Raw genomic sequence first — 22,868 nt, 5'->3', positions numbered from 1 at the left:
TTTTAAGTTTCCCTGCTGGCATCACCACAGCACAAATAACATTTTATATTTATATTATATCATTTATAATAATAATAAGAAAAAACTATTTTATGAGTTGTTCTGAATTATGTTCAGTGGCTTTCGTAGGTTGCAAATCCCAAATAACAAAGTTAAATTTTAAACAGTTATTGTTTTATTTTTATGCATTATCATGTGATTCAGCACCACTGTACTCAGAACAAGATTGTTATTGTCTTCTCCAATGATGGTTCAGGGACCTTCCTGAACAGCCACATGCATACATGGAAAGCCAGAGCCTGAGAGAGCAGCAAGATTCAAGCACGGGTGAAATAAATGTGGAAATCATCTAAACTGATATGACACAGCATGAAAGATGAAGCTGGGTGTGGGTGGGTGGGCTGCAAAGCAGCTTGCAGATGCACCGCAACTGTGGGAAATCTAAAGCAGCTGAAGTAGAAGGCACTACATATTGCCAAGTGGCTGTATAGAAAAATATCACCTGAGCCATCAATCTGAGCACAGACATCAGCTAATATTGATATAAATTTTGGATATTACACAGACTGTGTAAAACAATTCATAGAAATTCACTGCCTGTATAATAAATAGTTACTGAACAAGCTGATGCTGAAGCAGTACTCACATCTACGCCTGCTCTATGTGCTTATCATTAACAACAACACATATCACATCACATATAACCCCTTGAAAGATTTGTAGACAAATATGTATCTCTTTAAAATAAAAAATCAGTTGCACATATATCAGGATCATTCCATGGTTTAACCCCAACAATAGAAATACGCCTTTGCTTATTTTTTTTGTTAAAGAAGTTAAAAAAAGAAAAAAAAAGAAAAACAACTTTGTGCACAGTTTTGGAGTAGCATACCCTCCGTTTAAAAAACTGTAGGCTGATCGACCTAAAAACAACAATAAATTCATTAGTTAGATTACAAAAAAGAGTAATACGGGTCATTAACAATGCAGGGAACTGTGATCACACAGTCTATAAGGTTCCACATTCTGACATTTTATGATCTAGTTGATCTTAAAATAGTTTTTAAAGCAAATTAAAAGAATAATTATATATTAACTTCATTATCACCGCCACGGAGCAGCCCTTCCATATGGGAGTCTGATTTAATGCCACCTGTTGAAGGGTAGTTTGTGCAGTCAGCATGCCACTGCTAAAAACAACTGCCTGCCCTTGATTACATTTTGAGTCGTGAAAATTGCTCCTATTTAAATCTCAGGCCTGTCATTTTTTTAAATGTCAGAGCAACAGCAGCTTTAACCCCGAGCTGTTAGCAGATATCCTGCAAATGGATTCTTTCGCCGCCATCACCATTGTTTGCTCTAGCATCAATCAGACTCCTGCAATTACTGGCGGCTGTCTCTCATTTTCAATGCACTCTGCTGTTGACAGAACGGACCGGTGTTGTTAAAGGCCACACCCACTGAATCAGCTGGGTGTGTCTGCCTCTCGAAGGGCCACAGCGCAAAGATGTTGCACTTTATTCACTTTATTGGCTACTTCTTTCAGTTTTCCGCTGCATTGGGAAGCTTTTTAAATTCATATCAGACAACAAAGATGAGAATCAGAGCTCCTAAAATACATAAATAAATAAATACATTTTGATCAATACCTAAATGGTAAAGAAAAGATTCTAAATTAAGCCATTAGATGTGCTGGGATCCTAAAACAAACCAAAGAAAGTTGAATTCTTATTTCAAATGTAAACTAAAACATTCCCATGGAAAGAAAAGAAATGATTAGAGTTTAAGATTATCACAGTGAGAGTGGGAAGGGGAAAAGATACCAAACACTCCCCCTGACGCTGTGAGAAGCGGTCCTGCTCTCCCAGACGCGCAGTTAGTCAGAGCGCACCGCGGAGCGCGCAGATCCGGACGCACCTGAGCAGACGGAGCGCAGCGGCGCGACCGTCAGAGAGCTGCACACAGCTCCTCACCTGTTCTGAGCCGCACGCACACAAACACACACAAACACACACACACGTTTCTCCGCAACATCTGCCACGTCGCCTCTGATGATGAAGAGACGGGGACAGCCTGACGCAGTCTTCGCGGATGTGGAACATTTCTGCGTCCTCTGGCGTCTCCGCTGCACCACATGATTGAATTTTAACGCAGATCGTTTTCGATCGTTCAAACCGGTGACTTTGAGAAGCCTTGAAACTCCGGTGCGGGCTGTGTGTGAAGCTCGGTGCTTCGTTCTCACTACAATGTCCCAGACCATCTGCGTGGGAAACTTACAGGCATGCTGCACGCGGAGGGGCGAGTACGTGCGAGCGGGCTGAAACAGATGGACGCAAGCCCAGCGACACACCGGGTAAGTCTGACAACTGCAAAACATCACATTACAGGTTGTTTTTTTGTTTTTATTTGTTGCTTCGGTAGAGACAGAATAGTCAGTCTTAAACGTGCAAGCACTCAAATATTGACTGAAGAATAAGAGAAGCACTCCCGGATTTTCCTCTTTTAAACTCACAAATATCACAAACTTCCTCCATTTCACTGGACTATCCCATTAATTCTTCTATAGGGAGCAGTAAAGTGGCTACAGAGGATACTAGGTCCAATGAATACATCCATAATATCCTCCAATATATTTCTCCATTAGATTATAATTTCTGTAATGTTCCCGAAGGGACTTCCAGAACTGTCGTTAAGGTGCTTAGCTGCATCTCTTCCTGTTATGCTATTATTAGGTAATTCCTATAGGGAGCATGGGGAGTACTACGGCCTGCTTTCTTTAATTTAAATATGTTTTCATGCATATTAAATAGTCACCTTGCCTTTAAGGAGCCTCTTCCCAGCAGCCTTCTGCTTTAAATGTGCTCTAGAGCAGGGTTAACGAACACCAAACCTTGACCTGTCATCTCAAGAGGAAGAGTATTTGATTTTTCGGTCAATATTTGAGCAGTGGAGTTGTAAAAAAGAAGCACCCCCATTCTTTTTTTCTTGTTTTTCCAGTATGGATTGCCTGTATAAACATGCCAGCGCCTTCTCCTGCTGGGATCATTAACCTGCTGGTGTCCATAAAGGGATGCAAATGTTTCTTTCCCCTGAAATGTAAATCTGTGTTTTAAAGCACGCCCCACCCTTCCTGTGCGGTGGGGAACATGGCTATTGTCTTGCCTATTAAAAACATGTTGGTTTATCAAGTTCGCCCTGAAAGCAAACAGTTCCACCAACTTATTTCCCTCATTAGTCTTCCTCCTCCTCCTCCTCTGTAGCTGAAGGTTGAGCTAACAGAAGGAGCAGAGAAGCCTGCAGATTCTTGGGACATGATAGATGGAAGGTAGAAAGCTGCTCCTCCGCTTCTGTTCTTTGTGAAGGAACATAATGGGAATATTCATTATGTGGAACTAGGCGGCTTCTTCTTTTTTCCCCCCCCCGATGTTTGTTCCCTAAACTCCATCTCCATCCTAACGGGCCCCACCATCAAATAGATACTTTCCATTACAGCAATTTATTCATCCCATTATCTCCCCCTCCCTATCTCATGCTTCGAGAAATCCAGTCCTTTGAATCAGCTGATTGACACTGAGTGTCGGGCTCAAAGGGAAGGTTTCATTTTCAAATTGAAATGGTCACGTACTTATCAAACTTCTATAAAAGTAGTAATGAGCACTGAAAGAGGATTTGGACAGGCTTGTATGAAAGCAACTGGAGCAACTTTTTTTTAAAGAGAAAAACAGGCCCATGAAAATTGATTCCATTATAAATAACGCATAAGTAAAAAGCACAGAGCAAAAGAATGCTGCTTAAAAAAGACACTTTTAAGTCTGCTGTGTTGCTATTAGACGCCTCCTGACAGAGAATACGCAGAATAAAGCTAAAAGTCAGATCCAAAACCACAGCACTGATCCAGTGTGGCTAACACTGTACAGATGCACAAAAGACAACTCAATCAAAATGTTGCATGAAAAGGAGAATTCCCTGCATCACAGTTTGTTTCAGCTGCTGGCCCTGCAGCCTGAAATCTTGGCCCACACTTGTTTGGTGTTCAGTTGCCCCTGTGTGTGAGCGTTTGTCATTTTTTACATGAAAAAGATTAAAAAAATAAATAAAAGCGCTCCCTAAAATTTGGCTGTGCAGGTGGTTCATCAATTACCCATAATTTGAAGATTGGAAGAGCAAGCAGCTAGGGGGACCCCATTGTGTGCTTGTGAGTCAAAAGAATTGAGTGCAGTCAATGGACACAACTGTGTTTTTTTTTTCCCTCTTAAGCTGCTGAGGTGTAAGTGTCCCTATTTTAAAATCTGTGTCTGCTCATATGCAATTTCTTGCTTCTGAAAATTGTTTTTCCAAGTCTTGGCAATCAAAAGATCCAAAATAATTACGAGGTAATGATTTAATGTGCATGAAAGCATCTCTAAATGAAAGACAGCACCCTGTGGTACTGCCACTAAGCACCTCAAGGACACTTTAAGAAGTCCCCTCAGGAACATCACAGGAATGATGATGCAATGAGCTGAAAAAATACTGGCGGCCAGAGATACCCCTCAGTCTCCCAGTCTCCACCTATAATATGAATTTCAAAATTTTCAAGTGATCACATTCACGAGATTTTCAGAAAACTTGACCTCTGACCCGAGGTCAAAGTTGACATGACATTTAAAATCTTTTTATGGTATTTACTGTATGTTGACAATTTGCAGCACACTTGTAAGGCTAATAGTTTCTAAGTTATAAAGCTTTTTGTCAGTTTTCAACAAATAAATCATGAATCATGTTGACCTTGATGTAAGGCAACTTTTTATGGACTGCAAACATGACCCCACAAAGTTTTATTGGTGTACATTCAAAACCTTTTAACCCATCGTGTTTACAGGTAGAACAACAGGCACACAAACACTACCAAATAATAGATTAATTGTTGGAAGTTGGACAGCTCTGTACATTCATCTTTGAGCTCTAGTAGTAGAGCTCAAAGAGTAGCTTTGCACTATTCTCAGTTTAAATGTAACTCTTTATAAGCCATACTGGGCTTTGATGCTACCCTTCGGGTTCTTCCATTGCCAGAAACGAATCATTCCCTCTCAGTTTAAACCAGCTTTCTTCTGATTGGCTGCCTCTTGCAACAAAGAGTTCTACATAAATCCAAGAAACTGAAATGGAGCGTCTAGAATGGTCAGCAGCCTGAGCTTCTGGCTCACCGGGGTTTCTTTTGCATAGATTTACCTCATTATTTCAAGCTTTGCCCATGTTTGATATGATCATGTGCCACTGTAACAGTATAAAGAAGAGTATTATAGATTCAGTTTAGTCACAATAATCAGTCGCTGCAGTCTTGGTGTTTTTCTTTTAGCTACAAAATGTACTTTGATCAAACTTACAGTGAGTGCAGTGTAGGTGGGTCAGTGCTGCAAGGCTCGTTTCTGCCTTTGCATCTCTTTCTCGGTCTGATCTGCGAAGCCAGATCTCCAAAATATTCCGGTTCAAAATGAACAGTCGTGCAAGTGCATTTTTTAAGCCTTCAAAGCAGTGTACATAAATAATAGGCTTTGGGTTACGGAAAGCCAACCCATTTAGCCCATTTATAATTCACGGTGTGGAAAGCGTCCCATACTGGTTTGCCAGTTTCAATTATGAACATTAGGTAATGAATCCATAACAAAGGATCTGTTAAGTGAGACAAAACCTGGCTGGACAAAACCATCAGCTTCCATGACTCATAATCTAATAGGTACTCTGTGCTTCTTCTCCTGAGTCGTACATATGTGATTATGCCGTGAGAAGCACTCTTTCCATGATTATTGCAGTTTGCGTCATTCTAGATTATGAAATAATTTTCTCGGAGATGCTGTGCCTTTACTGCTGGCAAGAAACTCAACGGTGCTCATAATTTCGAGCAGGGCTTTCAGCGGCTAAAAAGTCATCCAGAGGGTAACCATCAGTGACATTTAGCAGCCGGTCAGGTGAAGGTTCGGTGTCAGTCAAAACAGACGTCTGCTTCAGGCCTTTAACAAAGACGGAGGCTGAGTGGATGTGGGAAGGCAAATGCATCAGTGATGCGAGGATGGCATATTTATGCAAAGACTCATGTAAATTGTATTTTCATGAGCAGTTGGTGGTAAAAGAGCAATTCACATTTCCCAAGTACTCTGTCTTCTTCAGTTATTATTTCTGAAGAGGGACAGAGAGGAAGGTGACTCTTTTACTTTTGATTGCACAGATCCAATATTTGGGGTCGAAGGTCACCTGGTGCGACAAAAGCCTTCTTTATTAAAAATGAAAGGCCACCACTGTAACTTGAGCTGTGATACCTCAACCTATTGGGGATGTTGGATGTCCTGTTTTATTAAACTAGAAATGCTCTGGAACTACGAACTACTGGATCAATGTGCTAAAGCCATCTCATACCAACGCGTAACATACTGACGATTTATCACGTCCCGACGCGTCTCACAGTAACGCTCGTGGCGGTAACACATGCTTCAGCCATCTATTCCAGCCCTAACCCTAACCTTGACCCTATCAGATAGTGTTTTCCAAAGTGATTTATGATCAGCATGTAAAACACATTAACATGTATAGATTCAGTCCAAATGGCTCTCATCCTCTGAATGCGCAACATACAGACAATTCATCACATAGCGTCGGTATGTGACGACCTGGGATGAGAACGTGTTGGCTAAAGCCTAAAAACTAGACTAAGTGTCCAAAATCATTCATTTCACTACCTCCTGCCCCTATACATCTTTAGGGTGTTCTGTGTGGAGGATTATAGGGAGCACATCTGATAAATTAAAAAGCACTTAGATCCATAGACCATCTATAAAAGATAGCTATAGCGTCCAAGTTTGGAAAGTGAAGCCTATGTTTTGTCTAATGGTCAACAGGGGCCAGCTCCTCTGGATCCATAGAGAATAAAAGGCCCCTTGGCTTTCTTGACCCATTCTCTAAATCAGCACTATCCTGATGAGTTTGCTGTCCTAAATCAATGGTTTCTAGTCTTACTGAATACAAAATTATATGCATTTTAGAAATGCTAGCCCTATTAGTGTTGAAAGGATGACTAAAAAAAAGGATTCACTTAAGGCTGGAGCAAACTTTTCCCCAGTGAACGAGTGAGTATGCAGCAGCCGAATGCTCCATTCAAAGTTTAACATCCATATTATGCTACATCCGTTTTAAATGGCCAAGTACGTAAATATCAACATGCAGTGAATATATGTTTACTGCATGGTTTGTTATGTCCATCTGGGATATTTCTACGATGACGGTATATATCGATAATGCAGTGACCGTTATGTTTAGTGTGGTATTGTGAGCACGGCCATAAAAATGATGGTGCCAAAAAATAAGGTGAGGCTTATAATAAAAAAGCCCAAATTAAATAAAGATTGTTATAAGGTCCTTCTGTGTAAAAGTAGGTCAGATATTTTGTCTTAGATATGAACCTCCTGCTGGTGTTTGGGGAAATACCAGGAGGGCCATAAGTGTCCACACATGAGTGTACGAACAAAAAGTCACAGCATACATGGAAAATATATATATTTTATACAGGACTCATTACACTGGATACATTTTAATCGATATTAACGTTCTTTTTCCAGTAAAGGAATGAATAACTTCCTCATCTAGTTTTTTCTCAAACATCTAAAACTACAAGACTTTCAACAGATGTTTTGAGTGTTAAAGATCCTACACCTTAATCCACCCAAAGAAACAGGTTTTATTTGTGTCTTTTTGTGTCTAATTAGAATTGGGACTGAATTGACTCTGGTTGACTTACTGGAAGGACTAGTTACAGTTTCTCATTTTTTAAAGGGATAAAGAGACCGAAAAACTAAACTGTACAGGGTCGTTCTAAAAGAACAACTAAGCTTAGCAGAGTACCCCGCAATGCTCGGCAAGCTTGCTTTTCTACATTCATAGCTGATCACAAGAACAACCCACACACTTTTCTCTACTATCAGCTGCCTTCTTACCCTAAAGCTAAACCTACTTAACCTCACTTCAAGATGTGAGGGTTCTGCAGTCTCTTTCAGAGTTATCATGAATAACATCAGACAGGATATTTGAACAAAAATGTATTTTGTGTACATGCTACGAGAAGACGCTCTGCCCTTCTTCTCAGCGATGAAATGTAATTTCAACTGTCAACAAAGCTCTGCTCGGAGATGTGGGCAGTGAGCGATCTTAAAACGTGTGATCTTGACCCCAAGTTTGTGGCTGTTGTCGCGAGTTCAAATATTGAGGGAGGGCACAAAACAACACTGGTCCAGAAGAATTAAGTCAAACAATGATTTATTGAGCACACACGTGGGAAGATGTATACTGCAGCACCAGCATCGATCTTCCCCGAACAGCTCAGTTCAGAATGGTTTCATTCATCAGGGTTACGCCCCCCTCATGGCGTGATTACAGATTAAAAATACATTGTTTACAGTCAATGGTACATCTTGTACATCTTTAATGGCTATAAACAGACATAGAACTTCTCCTTTTTATAACACCTTCCATGCAAAGTCATAATCTTAAGCCTTCAGGGTGTCTGAGGGCTGGTTATCGCCTCCAGTCATCTGTTACCAAGTAGACCAAAGTGCAACAGGTTACAAAAAGAAGCAGAAGACATTTGGGCCTTCGCTCAGGCCTGCCACTAGATTTATGTGTACTGTAAGCATGCATGCAGTCAACCTTCTATGTTCACCAGTGAAGCCCAAGACCCTTTTGGATGGAACATCAACTCCAAATAAGCACAAATATGCAATGTGTATACAATGATCACAACTACACCTGTAAATAGAAAAGGTCAATGTGATGACAAACATCTTCAGTGCAATATGAACACTGTAAGAAATATTACTAATAGAATAATGCTGTAAAACATGTTATTAGTGCAATTATAATAATGCAGGTTATATGGCAGCAATAAAATAATTTCTGAATCTCCACACTGTCTTGAGGATGTTGAGCTAAAAACTGAAAAATCAGTCTCACAGGCAGCTGCTTTACCTGCAGCTCTTTAACCCTGCCGTTATTAAACGGCTGCAAAAGAAAACCGGTGTGAACCCTTTGACTTTTCTGTGGTCTATGAGACAGACTTTACATTACACGAATGTGAAGTGTTTCTTTGAGAAATTCGAGTCTGCTCTGATTGCAGTAAAACTAGAGCTTAATGGACAGAGGATTTTTAAGACTGTTACCATTACTGATATTTGGTGAAATTGGCCATTATTTTTTTCTCAGAAACACTAAATTTAAATATTTGTTATATTTAGATATTTCTGAGTCTTTACTAAGATAATATGTCACTACCATTTAAAAATATTAAGCCAACAACTAACCATGAGTGAAATTAAAGTTTTTGTGTTATGATTCATATTCTCTGAAAAATGGTTAAGAAATCATGAATTCTGCGAGTGTATGTAAACTTATGAGCAAAATACCATATTTAGAATTTTTAGATAATGGGGGAGGGGCCTCATCAGATTCAGCAAAACATCAAAAAACATCGTTAATGAAGACTACACATCACCAAATGCAGTCTGGTGGCCAAACTCTTGCTGCGAATGCTTTAATGTTGCATTTACTTGGCTAGAAATGTAGGATTTCCACGACTAAATAAATCCTTATTTGACATGTTATTCCTTTGCGGTTTGCCATCTTCCTATATAACTTGAATTTATTCTCTCTGTGCTTTTTTAGCCACCCCAGGGTGCAGTGTCATGCTCAATAAACTGCTCCTGTCAGAACCACTTTTTTGAGTTGCTGTGAGGTGACGCTCTCTGAACCCCACCCCGGGAGAAAACGACCTGTTTCAGACTGATTGGCCCCACAAATAGAAGAGGAAACTGAGGATAGCTGGAGGGGTCCCGCTCTTAATTTGTTGTGACGATATTCCGAGTCTCTCTACATCAGCTCCACTGCCTCGGGTCCAGTCCAGTCATTCACAGGCATTTGCTATACATATCTGGTTTGTGTGTGCAAATACCCATGTTACATAAAGCAAAGGGTTATAAGCTAAACACAACAAATATGTAAATAGAGTCAAAGAGTTTCTGAAGATGAGAAAAGATGTGCAAACAAGCAACAAAGAAGCAACACGTTTCTCTGTGTGATCAGCGAGTGATGACACAAGTCTGATTCAGCAACAACAGCAGGCATTCAGGCATCACTCCAAAACTCAATCAGAAATGTGCAAAAGCAAGACTTCTTGCTTCAGCAGCACTGATTCGTAGGTAGATTGCTTTTAAAAACAAACAAACAGTTTTGCTGTAATTTTCAGAAGATGATCCTTGGACAGATACTGAACCCCAAGTAGTCCTATCAAGAATTCATCCCAGTGTGAATGTTACATAGAAAACACTTAGGCATAGAAAAAAGTGCTTGTTTGAATAGGTCTGAATAGGTGAATGAGGCATGCTGTATAAAGTGCTTTGAGTGCTCCAGTAGCATAGAAAAGCACACAGTCCATTTGCCATTTATAAGAAAAAGGGTAATGCTTCCTCATCAAATGTGCTTGTACAGTAGAAAAACTAATTGTTATCAATGTGTGGTATTGCTGTTATGTTAAACACGGCTCTGGGTCTGCCATTAAATGTATCTGAAGGTAATCAGCTTAGCTCAGTGCCAACTCAGCTGATACCCTTCTGTACAATACTCGGGATATTGGGATTTACCAAGGATCTGCAATCCCCTTTGCTACCCACCTTCACCCCTGCTCATCCTTTGCTGTTTCTGGTGTTCTGTTCTGGGTCTTGATGACGCACCCCCTATGCTTGGCTCTCCATGAAAGGACACAGAACTGTTAGCATGGAGCCTTGCCACCATATATGCCAATGGAAATGAGATATTTCTTTTGACTACAGGGGTCCTGACTGAAGTAACCATTCCTATATGACTTGTCTCTGGAACCTTTCTTAAGCTAATCTTTTAGGATAGTAGAAACCCTTGGCAAACATATCATACTTACAATGACTGTTTTCATCTTTAGAGCTTACAGTCAGAGGAAAAAAAATGGAGAGACAGAATATCAACCAAAAGTTCTGCATGTCCTTGAGTGAAATAAGCATTTGATGCCCTACATCCCAGCCTGAATTCTGGCTCACAAATATTGGCTATGTGGCCATGAGGCATGCAGATTACAAACAATCATTACATCATAATTACAGATATGCCTGATCTCATTTCATTATGTGGATAAATCACGTGTCCACAGAATCAGTTCCTTCCATTCCAACCTCAGCACCATGGGCAAGAACAAAGAGCTGTCAAAGGATGTCAGGGACAAGACTGTAGAACTTCACACGGCTGTAATGGGCTACAAGAACATCACCAAGAGGCTTAGTGAGAAGGTTGGTGTGATTAATCTGAAACAGAAGAAATATAAAATGACCATCAATTGCCCTCAGTCTGGAACCATGCAATGTGGTCGAGTGAAACCAAAATCAAGCAAATTGACATCAATTTGACCTGCCATGTTTAGAGGAAGACAAATGCTAAGTGTGGGCTAAACAACACTATCCCTACAGTCAGCATGGCTTTGCAGCTGTTTATCTGCTGAGGCTACATGGTAACATTCATTCATTCATTGAGGTACCAATGGATGGAGCCATGCCCTGTAAAGTCTTGGAGGAGAACCTCCTTCCCTCAGCCAGAAGACTGAAGATGGGTCTTGCATGGGCCTTCTAGCGCGACAGTGACCCAAACATACCATCAAGCCAACAAAATGGCTAAAAAATAAGCACATTAAAGTCATGGAGCAAGTCTCCAGATCTCAGTCCTACAGGAAATCTGTGGAGGGAGCTGAAACTGACGTGTGCAAACCTGGCGATCAACTACGAGAAACACTGTGCTTCCATCGAGGGTTTCTCCAACAAATTCTAAGACATATTTTGCTTGAAGATCAAACACTTATTTCACTCACATGCAAATCAATTCATAAATCTGAGGTAAAACAGTAATAAACCACTCTGATGAAGATAAAACACTGAACAGTATTTTAATGTCACGTGTTGTAGGTAGATCCTCTCCTGTGCTTGTGTTCGTCTCAGTGTGCTGTGATTGGGCCCGTGTGATGTTCTACATTTCCTACAGGATAATAAAGAGAAGTTAGTTTCACAGCCTGCTGATGCAGTAAATAGAAAAACATTATTCATTTCTCTGCTTTGGTTTCAAACCTCAGCATGAACCCTAATTCCTTTTCTCTGAGCTTACGCTGCTGTTTGACTCCACATCATTTTATACAGCTATCGAAAAAATCTGACTCTTGACTGAGGTGTTTTTTTTCTTAAAAACTTTTCATCTATGTGTTCCATCTTCAGGCCAGCCAGAAAAGGAGTTAAAAGCCATGATTGTAGCTATTACTTGGTTTACTCTTGCAGCTTGAAATATACTTGGCTAGGCTGATGATATAAGTGACAAGTACAGAGAGGTCAGCTTGAAAAAAGTGAGTTACCAGTTTCATAATGACAGGAAGTTTTCCAAAGACTGGGAACTTTCTGAAGCACTAATAGTTCCCTAGAAAATCTTTTTTCCACTACTGCTCAGTGGGTAGGTCTGGATCTCCTGTGTGGAGTTTGCATGTTTTATGACTGTTTCCTTTTGAAAAACATACTCAGTTCATGCCACTTCTCTAGGCCTCTCCCAGGATTTCATAAAAGGCCCTTAAATAGGTAAATTAGTTTGCTGATGCTTCTAAGTGGGTCGTCTTTTTTTACGTAATTTTTGTGTAGGATAGTGGAAAACGGGTAAACAAGCGAGACATCGAAAAAGACACTTCCCGTACACACATGCATCTACCAGCATTTCTGTGCAATCAAATGCAATAAGTAATGTCAGTTACTTCTGTAATCCTTCCTCTTGTACATTATTCACAGCAGAGTACTCTCTGAGCACCTAGCTTCCTCCATCTTTAACTCTACAGCTTCTCATAGACCTTTGAGTAAATCTACTAATTGCTGCTGTTACATTCAAATGAACTGATACATTTTAGTGCTGTATGCAAATAAAAAGTGATGACGGTGTGAAGAATGAAATCAAAGTTGCTGTCTGACCTTCACAAACCTGTCTAACTGCTCTGCATTGCCCACGAGCATGTACCTGATGTCACTTAGATATTTGTCTTTTCTGTCACACAGAGACGCGCTGTGCTGCTGAATGGGTGACGAGCTGCGACTCACGTCACCAGCCCTGTGAAACCACCTCCCATCGCATCGTGCGGGACAGGATCCCCCCAGCAGAGCTGCAGGGATGTACCAGGAGGTGGCCTTCCTGGCAGGGAGCACTGATCACCAGTTCACCACATTCCAGTTTAAACGCTTGGAGAACCCACAAGAGGTCACATCCAAGAAGGGTTTGTTCTATAAGCGCGCCCAGCTCCTGCTTCAGCCTCAGTCTCACCGAGAGGATGGAGGTGAGATTGACCTGGCTGATGGCGCAGCCATCATCAATGTGGGTGGCATTAAGTACCACATCCCCTGGTCCACGCTGGATGAGTTCCCTCTGACGCGACTGGGCAAGCTACGAGCTTGTAGCAACGAAGCAGAGATCATGGACGTGTGCGATGATTACGACGGCAGCTGCAACGAGTACTTTTTCGACCGAAACCCGTCAGCTTTCCGCATCATCGTGACTTTCCTGGCAGCTGGAAAACTGAGGCTCCTGAGGGAGATGTGCGCATTGTCCTTCCAGGAGGAGCTGCTGTACTGGGGGGTGGAGGAGAACAACCTGGACTGGTGCTGCCTCAGGAAGCTGCGATTAAGGCAGGAGGAGTACAAAGAGCAGCAGAGGCTGGAGGAGGAGGAGGGGGCCGAGCTCAACTCACCGCAGTCCTGCGAGGAGAGCCAGCAGCCTCTGGAAGGACCAGAGGAGACCTTTTCAGGAGGCTGCATGCGGAGGCTGAGGGACATGGTGGAGAACCCCCACTCGGGCCTTCCGGGGAAGATCTTCGCCTGCCTCTCGGTCTTATTTGTAGCCATCACTGCTGTGACCCTGTGTGTCAGCACCATGCCTGACCTCAGAGAGGAGGAGGAGAGAGTGAGTTCTCTTCAGAAATAACTTTTTTTTTAAAAATATATCTTTCCAGATCCACAGATTTTAATTGAAATTATTTAAAATTCCTAACTGGTTTCCAGAATGAAGCCTTTTTGAGTTATTGCTTTGCTTTTATTCAGTAAAAACTGCAGCGCGGGGCACCAGAATGATCTGTTATTAGAAATCATGACTAAATCCAAAGGTGGCATCTCTGAACTTTAGAAGATAAGACAGGATTTCCTCACTAAGTTTAGACAAACAGACAGCAGTCATGGATTCTGGCTCCCACTCAGGGCTGTTCCAGCATAGCAGCAGATTCTTTATGAGGAACACCACAGTTATGGCTTTACACACAAAACACAATCTTTAAGTCTGATGGGAAGGGAACCCTGTCTTAGGAATTCTCTTTGTTTCAGTACAGCCTCAGGCTGTATGTGCTGTACAGCTGCTACAGTAAAATTCAGATTATGTTGATGCAGCAGCCCACATACTGAGGCTTTTTGAGCTTTATTGTAAATCTTCGTGACACAGACAGAGGCGAAGGCTCAGGCACAACAGCTCAGGCTTTGTCTCCCCTCACTTGAAAACCAGATTATTGCGAGGCTCCCTTCACAGTCTCTGCATATGTTATTACACAGCAACACATGATATATGTTCTCTCCTGTATGGAATAAGTGACAGCAAGCGCCTCACAAGGACGATAACAAGGGTCTGTATTCATCTTTAAAAGAATAAATGGATTTTAATTTTGCATTAGCAGAATCCCACTGATTGTCTCTCCATGCGGTTGATTTTATTTGACCTGCTTCCAAAAATGAATATGAAGTAAGCTCATTATTGTTATATAACAGCATGACATGCTAATCTGTACAGTTAGCAGCTGTATCCTTTAAACCATAACAAGACCAAGTGACCAGTAAACACAGTGTGAGCACTAACTGGAAATACACACATATATATTAATTAGTGCTGTCAGCGTTAATCTTGTTAAAATGACGTTAACGCATAACTGCATTAACGCAGCGAGTTAACTCGGATCAGCCGGTGCGTTGCGGTAACGAGCTAACCGCGCTAACCGTGCTAACATGTTGACGCCATGCAGCCGCCATCTGCATTAACTCGCTAACGGAAATTTGCCGCGTTAATGCGTTAACATCATTTTAACGAGATTAACACTGACAGCACTAATATTAATATTATGAAACATTCTAATAAACTGCTCACTTTACATTGTAAGAAAAAAAAAAGAGAAAAATCTGGCAATTTCCCTTCTGCCAGCACTTCTCGACTGTCACAGTAACTCATTCTTCAGCATGTCTTTTATCCATCTTTGTAAAAAATCTAAAGACGCATGTGCAGTATTTTAGAACAGGATATCAAAATGTCTGCAATTTGAACAAATATTCACAACAGAAAGATGCTGAAGAAACTGCAGCAGCAGGGAAACTTACATCATCGTTCCACCTCAGTTTCACAGACATCCATAAATGTTGCCATAACTTAGCACTGACATGTGTGAGCTGCTGCAGCGCTTCGCTTAGTACTTTTAATAGCTGGTAAAAGTCCCATCAGTGAATATCCTTTAACGACTTTTAACTTTTTTATCTTTTTTTTTAAACTGATCTACATTCCAGCATTACTCTTGGAATTGCTGATCTTGATTTGGGCGGTTTGTGTTGCCAGCTGGCACTCAGGCCTCACTTCACTGTGTTGTATGTTCAGTCAACCGATCACTAAATATGCAGCGTTCCCTTGCAGTGAATCACAGCTACAGCAGCACTTCAGTCTGTACTTTCCTCCCGTATGGGCACGGCAAACATTTTAAGGATGTGTTTACATCTGTTAGCACGATGTCTGCGTAACCTGGAGTTTGTAGGCTACCATGTGAGGAATTAGGCCATTAATTATCTTGTGCTACAGATAATTAGCGTGGAGAAAAGAATGGCCTCCAAATGTCCTTTGAAAGAATGGCAACTTTTGGCAACATTTGTGTATATATTTCACTAAAAAGGCTTCAGTACTAGTCAAAAAAAAGAGTCCTGGAACTCTTTTGGGAAACTCTATTCTGCAATGTAGTCTTGGTTTTGTCAACATGGTGAACCTTGAACTTCAGTTTCTTTTCTTTTTGTATTTGGAGAAGAAGAAGCACCCTGGCTTTAAAACAGAATTGACCCTCGAATATGAATTCATAATTCACAACCTCATGAGCGTCAAAGAAAATGATGAGCTTGGTCTTGGTTTTGCTGCTGACCTTCTTCAGTCTTGCTAAAAAATTTGAGGAAACTGGACACATCTGATATAGCTTGTGCTTGCTGAAGCCCCATCAGAAATATTCTCAATGAATTATGGTTTTTAAAAAGCCATTTGTAAAGAAGGGAAACAAAAACCCCCACCAAAGGCTGAGGTATGCCGAATTACACAAGAACTAGACTGAACATAAGCAGCAACCGGCCTTTTGGACAGATAAATGCAGACTTGAAATTTACTGTTAAGAACTTCATCAATGTATGAAGGAGGTCATGAGAGAGGTACAAGAGTGAGTGTCTGGTTTGGAGTTGCATTTTAGTCAGTGGTGTTGATAGAATTATAAACACAAAAAAGTTCAGATATGGAAAGCATCTGATAGGCAATACTTGTCAACATAACAATTATCCCAAACACACTACCAATGCAATGAAAGCATACCTGGATAGAAAAACACAAGAACATGCAACAGAACACTCATGCAGAGCCCGAACTTCAATGCTATAGGAGCAGTGTGGGACATCCAAAGAAGAACTTTAAATGTCCTTCAGAAAGCCTGGAGAACTATTCCTGAAGACTGCTTAGCCTCCTAAGACCCAAACTCTTTCATGGTGTGCATTTTTAGTTTCTCTTTGCTATCTGGGCTGATTGGGACCTGATGAATGTAAAAACAAAGAATTACCTGTTTTTTTTTTCTGACAAAAATGAGATCCACATATGAGGACATTCATTTTAAATTTTGATAGAACAGTGGCAGTATAATGTCCTCGTGAGGGGATATCAGGCCCTTGTGGAGCAAAATTTTATATTTTGGTCTAGACAACCCAAAATGTGATGTACACATATGTGGTCACCAGGTCCTAGGAGGTTAAACAAAACTAACAGAGTTCAGGCTGTGTTGAAAAAAAAAGGTGGTCACACCAAATATTGTCTTGCAAGCTTGTTAGAATTGTGCAAACTCCATTTTTCGCTTATATACTCTATTTTCTTGCATGTTTTCACATTTCAATAAATTGCTGCACCTAGTTCCTGTTTTTCTAGCAAAATGTAAAGAAATGAGGAGACTTTTTCACAGTACTCTACTTCTGTTGGTAAGCTTAGCTCCCAACTCCTACTCACAGCCGACTAATTGTGCTTTTTCTTATTTTGTTCAATTATATTGGTGGTTGTTTATGCTAAATATGTCCACACTTCTGAATAAGAAGGTAAATGTATGTACAAAAAATCCTTGTGAGCAATAAAGCTCCGGCTTGCAGCACTAAATCTGCCATCTGAGATAGATTTTTCCACTCTCGGCTCGATATGTTATCAGTGTAGAGCTAATATTTCTAATGTGGTCATCTCAGGCGCACAACTGTGAGCATAGAGGTGAAAAGAAAACACCAGGATTCTCAAAAATACTTCAACAAGTATTTTTTTGGTATATACTTGTACAAGAATATAGTTTTCCAAAACAAAGTGTCAACACAGCATAAAATACACACAAAAATATAGATACAATATCTTTAGCAAAATAAATATTTCCACTAAAGTGATCACAGATTTAAAAAATGCAGAAACACTCCTTAACTGAGTGAAAAACCCCCCTCAAATGAATTATTCTAAGAATTTAAAATGATCCTGAAAACAATTTAAAAATAGTTTTTCATTCAAGACTTCAGGGCGTTAAGTGTGTAGTGCATGAATACGCTTCCCTTGTAGCAAAACTCTTTGTCAATCAGCACATCTTTTAGGAGGAGGCCTTGGAAATGAAAGAACTGGTATGATGGCCACTGAGAACAAAGATAATATAATAAAGAATCCCAAAGATTCTGACGTGTAGTCTACTTTTAGTTTGACCTAAGTATGCCAGCCCACAGGGACATGTCAAAAAATGACCCCAAATTTGGTTTTACAATAAATCTTGATTTTGTTTTAAACCTCCTGCCAGTGTGGTGGTGCAAAAAACGATACTCTTTGATCATAGTGCTACAATAAGCACAGTTTAAATGTGGGAAATGACCACACAGTAAACAGGATATGGAAGATGAAGAAGGCTGAGGAGATTGATGCCAATCAGTCCTGACTAATGGGCACATTTGTTTGCAAAAAAGAGATATTCATACAGAAGTAACCTATGGAGGGGTCAAAAGATAAATGAAGCAGGGGTGATTTTGGTGTTTGGTTGTTTTTCAGGAGTTGGGCTTGGCCCCTTAAGTTCCAGTGAAAAGAAACTCTTAGTGCTTCAGAATACTAAGACATTTTGGAAATTTCATGCTCCCAATATTGTGGGAACATTTTGTGCACACCAGTGCACAAAGCAAAGTCCATAAAGACATGGATGAGCGAGTTTGTGCAGGCCAGTCAAGTTCCTCCACAGCAGAGTCCTGACCTCAGCTTGATAGAACATCTTTGGGGTGAATTAGAGCGAAGACTGCGAGCCAGATTTTATCATCCAACCTCAGTGTCCGACCTGACAAAAGTACTTCTCAAAGAATGGTCAGAAATTCCCATAAACACTCCTAAACCTTGTTTAAAGCCTTTCCAGAATGGTTGAAGGTGTTATAGCTGCAAAGGGTGAGCTGGGATTGTACTCAAGCCCATACGTGTGTGAGAAGGCAGACATGTAAATACATTTGGCAATATAATTTATCAATACTGCATTTTCTTTTCCCTCTTAATGCTTGATGGAAGACCCTTTATCAAACTCGGACGATGGTAACTGCTGTTGGTTTGTTCCAGTCTGTTTTCTATAAATGCATGCATCAAAGTTGGCCTAAGAGGAGATAATTCACAATAGCTGATTTGAGACCCAGTATCAGATAAGTGAGGATTATTTTAAACTATTGATTCTAACAGTCTAGTAGAGTTCAAGAATAAAAAATATAAAGTTGTTTGGTAGAAACCTTGCGATCATATGTGTATCCCAAATCATAGACCTAGCCCTTTAATGGCAGTATACCCCAGAGAAGATGTATGATTATTACAAATTGCTGTATGTTCAAAACAATACAAAGCTTGAACCTGCGAGGTTGAAATTGTGAAATAATGCGATGATGCTCATAACTTGCAGTCTCTGGGCTCTAATTAGGTCTAAAAGTGGAAGGAGATCGGATTCACTTGTTGCTGCATTTAGCTTTCATCTTGCAGGAAGAAAAGCACTGCCACCCCAGGCCTTTCCCCCCCCAGCTAACTAGACATGTTGTCACAGTCTATGACAAGTGGAGCAAAAAAGCATATTAAAGCTGCCGATGTCTCCCTCTGGTTCCTTTTCATGTTCGCCTTTGCGTGAGAGACTTTGAGATCAGGCTGAGGAGAGTCTTTGTGTCACACTAATTCACCTCTTGAATGATGTCAAAAGACCTCAGTGTGATTATAAAGGAGCCACATGGCAGTTTTCCTTTTCTTAAAAGATACATCTTCATCACCACAGCCGGGTGTGTTTGCATGTACGTAAGCTTGAACGGGAAAATCAACCAGGAACAGAAAACAAGGTGAACGCTGACTGAAGACTGTGTCATCTGTCATTCTAAATTGAATGATTTTATTATCCAAGTCAGAAGAGGACCTATGAAGAAAACAGTATGTCATTGGACAGCTGAAAATTGTGTCATTGTGGCACTAATTAAACAACCGGGGCTTCCCTGGAATGTCTTGCTGATAGTCGTTCATTAGCACCGGGAAGCTGATTTGAAGCAGCTATAGGAGGCAACCCCCAAACCCAGAATTTTACGGTATAATGAGACAGCTGTGTCATTCTTGACAAACCTACCATGTTAAAATGAGACAAACCACAGTGTGCCACTCCCCCGAACGCATTTTTAAGTATCAGAAGTTAGAGACATTAAAATGTGGATTAAAATGTGCCTAAGAGTCACTTTTGTTTACAGCTTCTGGTAAAAAATGTTAATTGGGCAATGTGCACATGCTCATAAATGAAAAATGAGATGAAGAAAAGTTTCTCTCTCAGTGGTGCATAAAAAAAATATAGGTGTGATCGAGCTGTTATGTTCCCAACAGTCGTGGTGTACACCATGCTGTCGGATGTAATTGGCAGAAGAGAGCCTCCTTTCCTCCGTCAGTGTTTGTAGAAGAGTTTGGTCTGGAGAACTGATCAGCCACAACATTACAACTGCTGACAGGTGAAACGATTAATGCTGATCATGCATCATTAAATGCACTGCACTGCTGAGGTGCTGGTAGTATTAGAACATGGGATGTGGTGACACCAAACCATCTTAATGAGCAGCTGAGCTGTTTAATGCTTCACTGGAACAAATGGACCAAAGTAAAACAGCATTTCAGGACTTTGTGTTGCTTTTCTCTGCTGACACTCTCCAGCATCCTGTCTGCCCGGACACTGTCGTGGACACTTCGTACCTTGCTGTCTGAGGAAGTGTTTCTTCTTCCTCTTTTTATTATTACTATTAATAATGGAAACTGGCACTAAGTGTTTAAAATGTGCATTATAGATGAAGAATAGCCATCCATGTTCTTCTAATTCTTCTAATTGGGCAGTGAAATCTAATGCAGATACAATGAAATGGGAAGCAGGTTACACCCTGGACAGGTTGCAGGACTAATACATAAAGACAGACGACCATTCACACTCAGGCTAATTTAGAATCACCAGTTAACCTAACCCTCTGCGTGTCCTTGGAGTGTAGGAGGAAGCCAGTATATCCGGAGAGAAGATGATAACTCCACACTGAAAGGTCCCAGGCTGGATTCAAACCCTGAATGTTCTCGCTGTGAGGCAACAGTGCCAACCACCTCTCTAAAACTTTGGCTTTTTATGAGCTTACATAAACAAACCTACATCATGGTTAATAAAAAGTGGATGAAAAAATTCCTGATTTCCAAATCTGATCAGTCCTCAGGGTGGGGAACTCCACGCTTCACAGGTCCTGCAGGATTTAGATCTCACCCTGGGTCAACACACCTGAATCAAATGACTAGTTCGTTACCAGGCCTCTGGAGAACTTCACGATATGTTGAGGAGGTTATTTAGCCATTTCAATCAGCTGTGTTGGATCAAGGAGGCATCTAAAACCTGCAGGACACCGGCCCTCGAGGCCCCTGTGCTAGAGCAACCTCAGTCCACAGAGGAATATCCCAACGTATCTGCTCTTGGCATTTTCAGCAGCACACCTTCTTATGTACAGGTCAGAGTTTCTGGTGACATGAGAAGAATCCACTCAGTGCTAGGCTGTTGGGTTTAATGTTTTGGCTCAGAAGTGAATCAGTTCTATGTGTAGACCCCTTCATAGCCCTAATGTCAGCATTTACCCAGCTAAACACTTTTCTTAGAATCTTCCAGTTGAATCCGCCCACTAACCCTCCTTCTCTATTATACTGCGTCCTAATGGCTTTAATAGCCATTTAGATCTCAACAATTGTTCTGTACAAATTACACTAATGAAATGAAATGGCTTCCTTAAATAGACAGGCTACCCAATTCAAGATTGTAATAATATATTGCAAAATTGTTAGATAGCATGTTTATGACACTTATGATGTGGCCCCAGTGTTGGCAATATAATTGATACTCTGCTGGAATAACTTGTTGGCTGGTATATGATGCCATAATGTATCATTTGATCAGCGCTGCTCCTTGAATAGAATTTTACTGATGTAAATGAAATGTACACTTTTCATTTAAAATTGCAATAAGTGACTTTATGGCCACATGGGTCAAAGGTATGCTCTAAACACAACACGGACAAATTGATTTTGATTCAGCAAGGTTGTAATGATGTGTTGGTAAACAGTTACACTGAGTAGACAGAGTTATTATAGGATTGGAGTTAAAGGTTAACAAACTGACTAACAAACTGTTAGTCAGCCGTTATGCTTTTACATGCTCCACTGTGTCACAAGAACTTGCTAACTTGGACAGAAAGTGGGCTTTAAAAGGTTTGCACTGGGGTTTGACAACACAGTAAGAGTGGAAGAAGTGTCAGGAAACAATTACATGAATCAACATTTATTTGATCCATTTATTTGATTTAAGTTACTTTAACCTTCCCACAGTTGCTGCACTTCTTCATGTTGCTTTCCATCACACTGACACCTCACTCTTCCTTTAATGTTGTATCTGACTTGATTAGTTTCACATCTGTAGACACTGATGAAGCTCTGTTCTGTGTTGGATCTTCCTGCCACTCTCTCTGCTTCTGATGTGTGTGGGCCGGTCCCCGAACAAAGCCGAATCACCGAATTTAAATTACTGATGAAACATCAGATTTCTATGGCTTTAGTGATCCTCGCTGAAATACTGTATTTACTGTACTTAAACTACCGTACTATTCAAGTCTCATACCACCCCTCATTTCTTTATAGTTTACTTCCAGTGAGTCAGACCTGTAATTCTTTTAAGTGGTCTTAAGCAGTAATGTTGTATCTACATGTAGAAGTCAAATGAGCAAAGAACCAATTTAAAACTGTATCTTTAGGCACTTTGTTACTAGCAGCCTGACACCGAAACATCATTTGTTTTCATTTCTTTAGATGAATCTTAGAAAAATCCCAAAGATGACACAGTGTGACACACAAAGAATAGCAAGGTATTCCCAAAAAGCGTGCTTTGCAGTGTTTCCTTAAAATATCTGAGGAAACTGGACAAGTGGAAA

General features: G+C 40.6%; 1 protein-coding gene across 1 annotated transcript in view; it reads left to right on the top strand.

The window, feature by feature from the left end:
• The first annotated feature begins 1,847 nt into the window (after positions 1-1,847).
• The window catches only part of kcng2 (potassium voltage-gated channel, subfamily G, member 2), a 35,618-nt gene continuing 14,597 nt past the window's right edge, over positions 1,848-22,868 (top strand). The window contains exons 1-2 of the mRNA XM_005450759.4: positions 1,848-2,353; positions 13,119-14,016. Of these exons, the coding sequence (XP_005450816.1) occupies positions 13,231-14,016 (786 nt within the window). The 5' untranslated portion in view covers positions 1,848-2,353; positions 13,119-13,230. The remainder of the gene's footprint in view (positions 2,354-13,118; positions 14,017-22,868) is intronic.

The sequence above is a fragment of the Oreochromis niloticus genome, linkage group LG22 (assembly GCF_001858045.2).
Source record: "Oreochromis niloticus isolate F11D_XX linkage group LG22, O_niloticus_UMD_NMBU, whole genome shotgun sequence".
NCBI lineage: Eukaryota > Metazoa > Chordata > Actinopteri > Cichliformes > Cichlidae > Oreochromis > Oreochromis niloticus.
The sequence above is the reverse complement of the archived record's forward strand: the minus strand, read 5'-3'. Positions and strand labels throughout refer to the sequence as shown.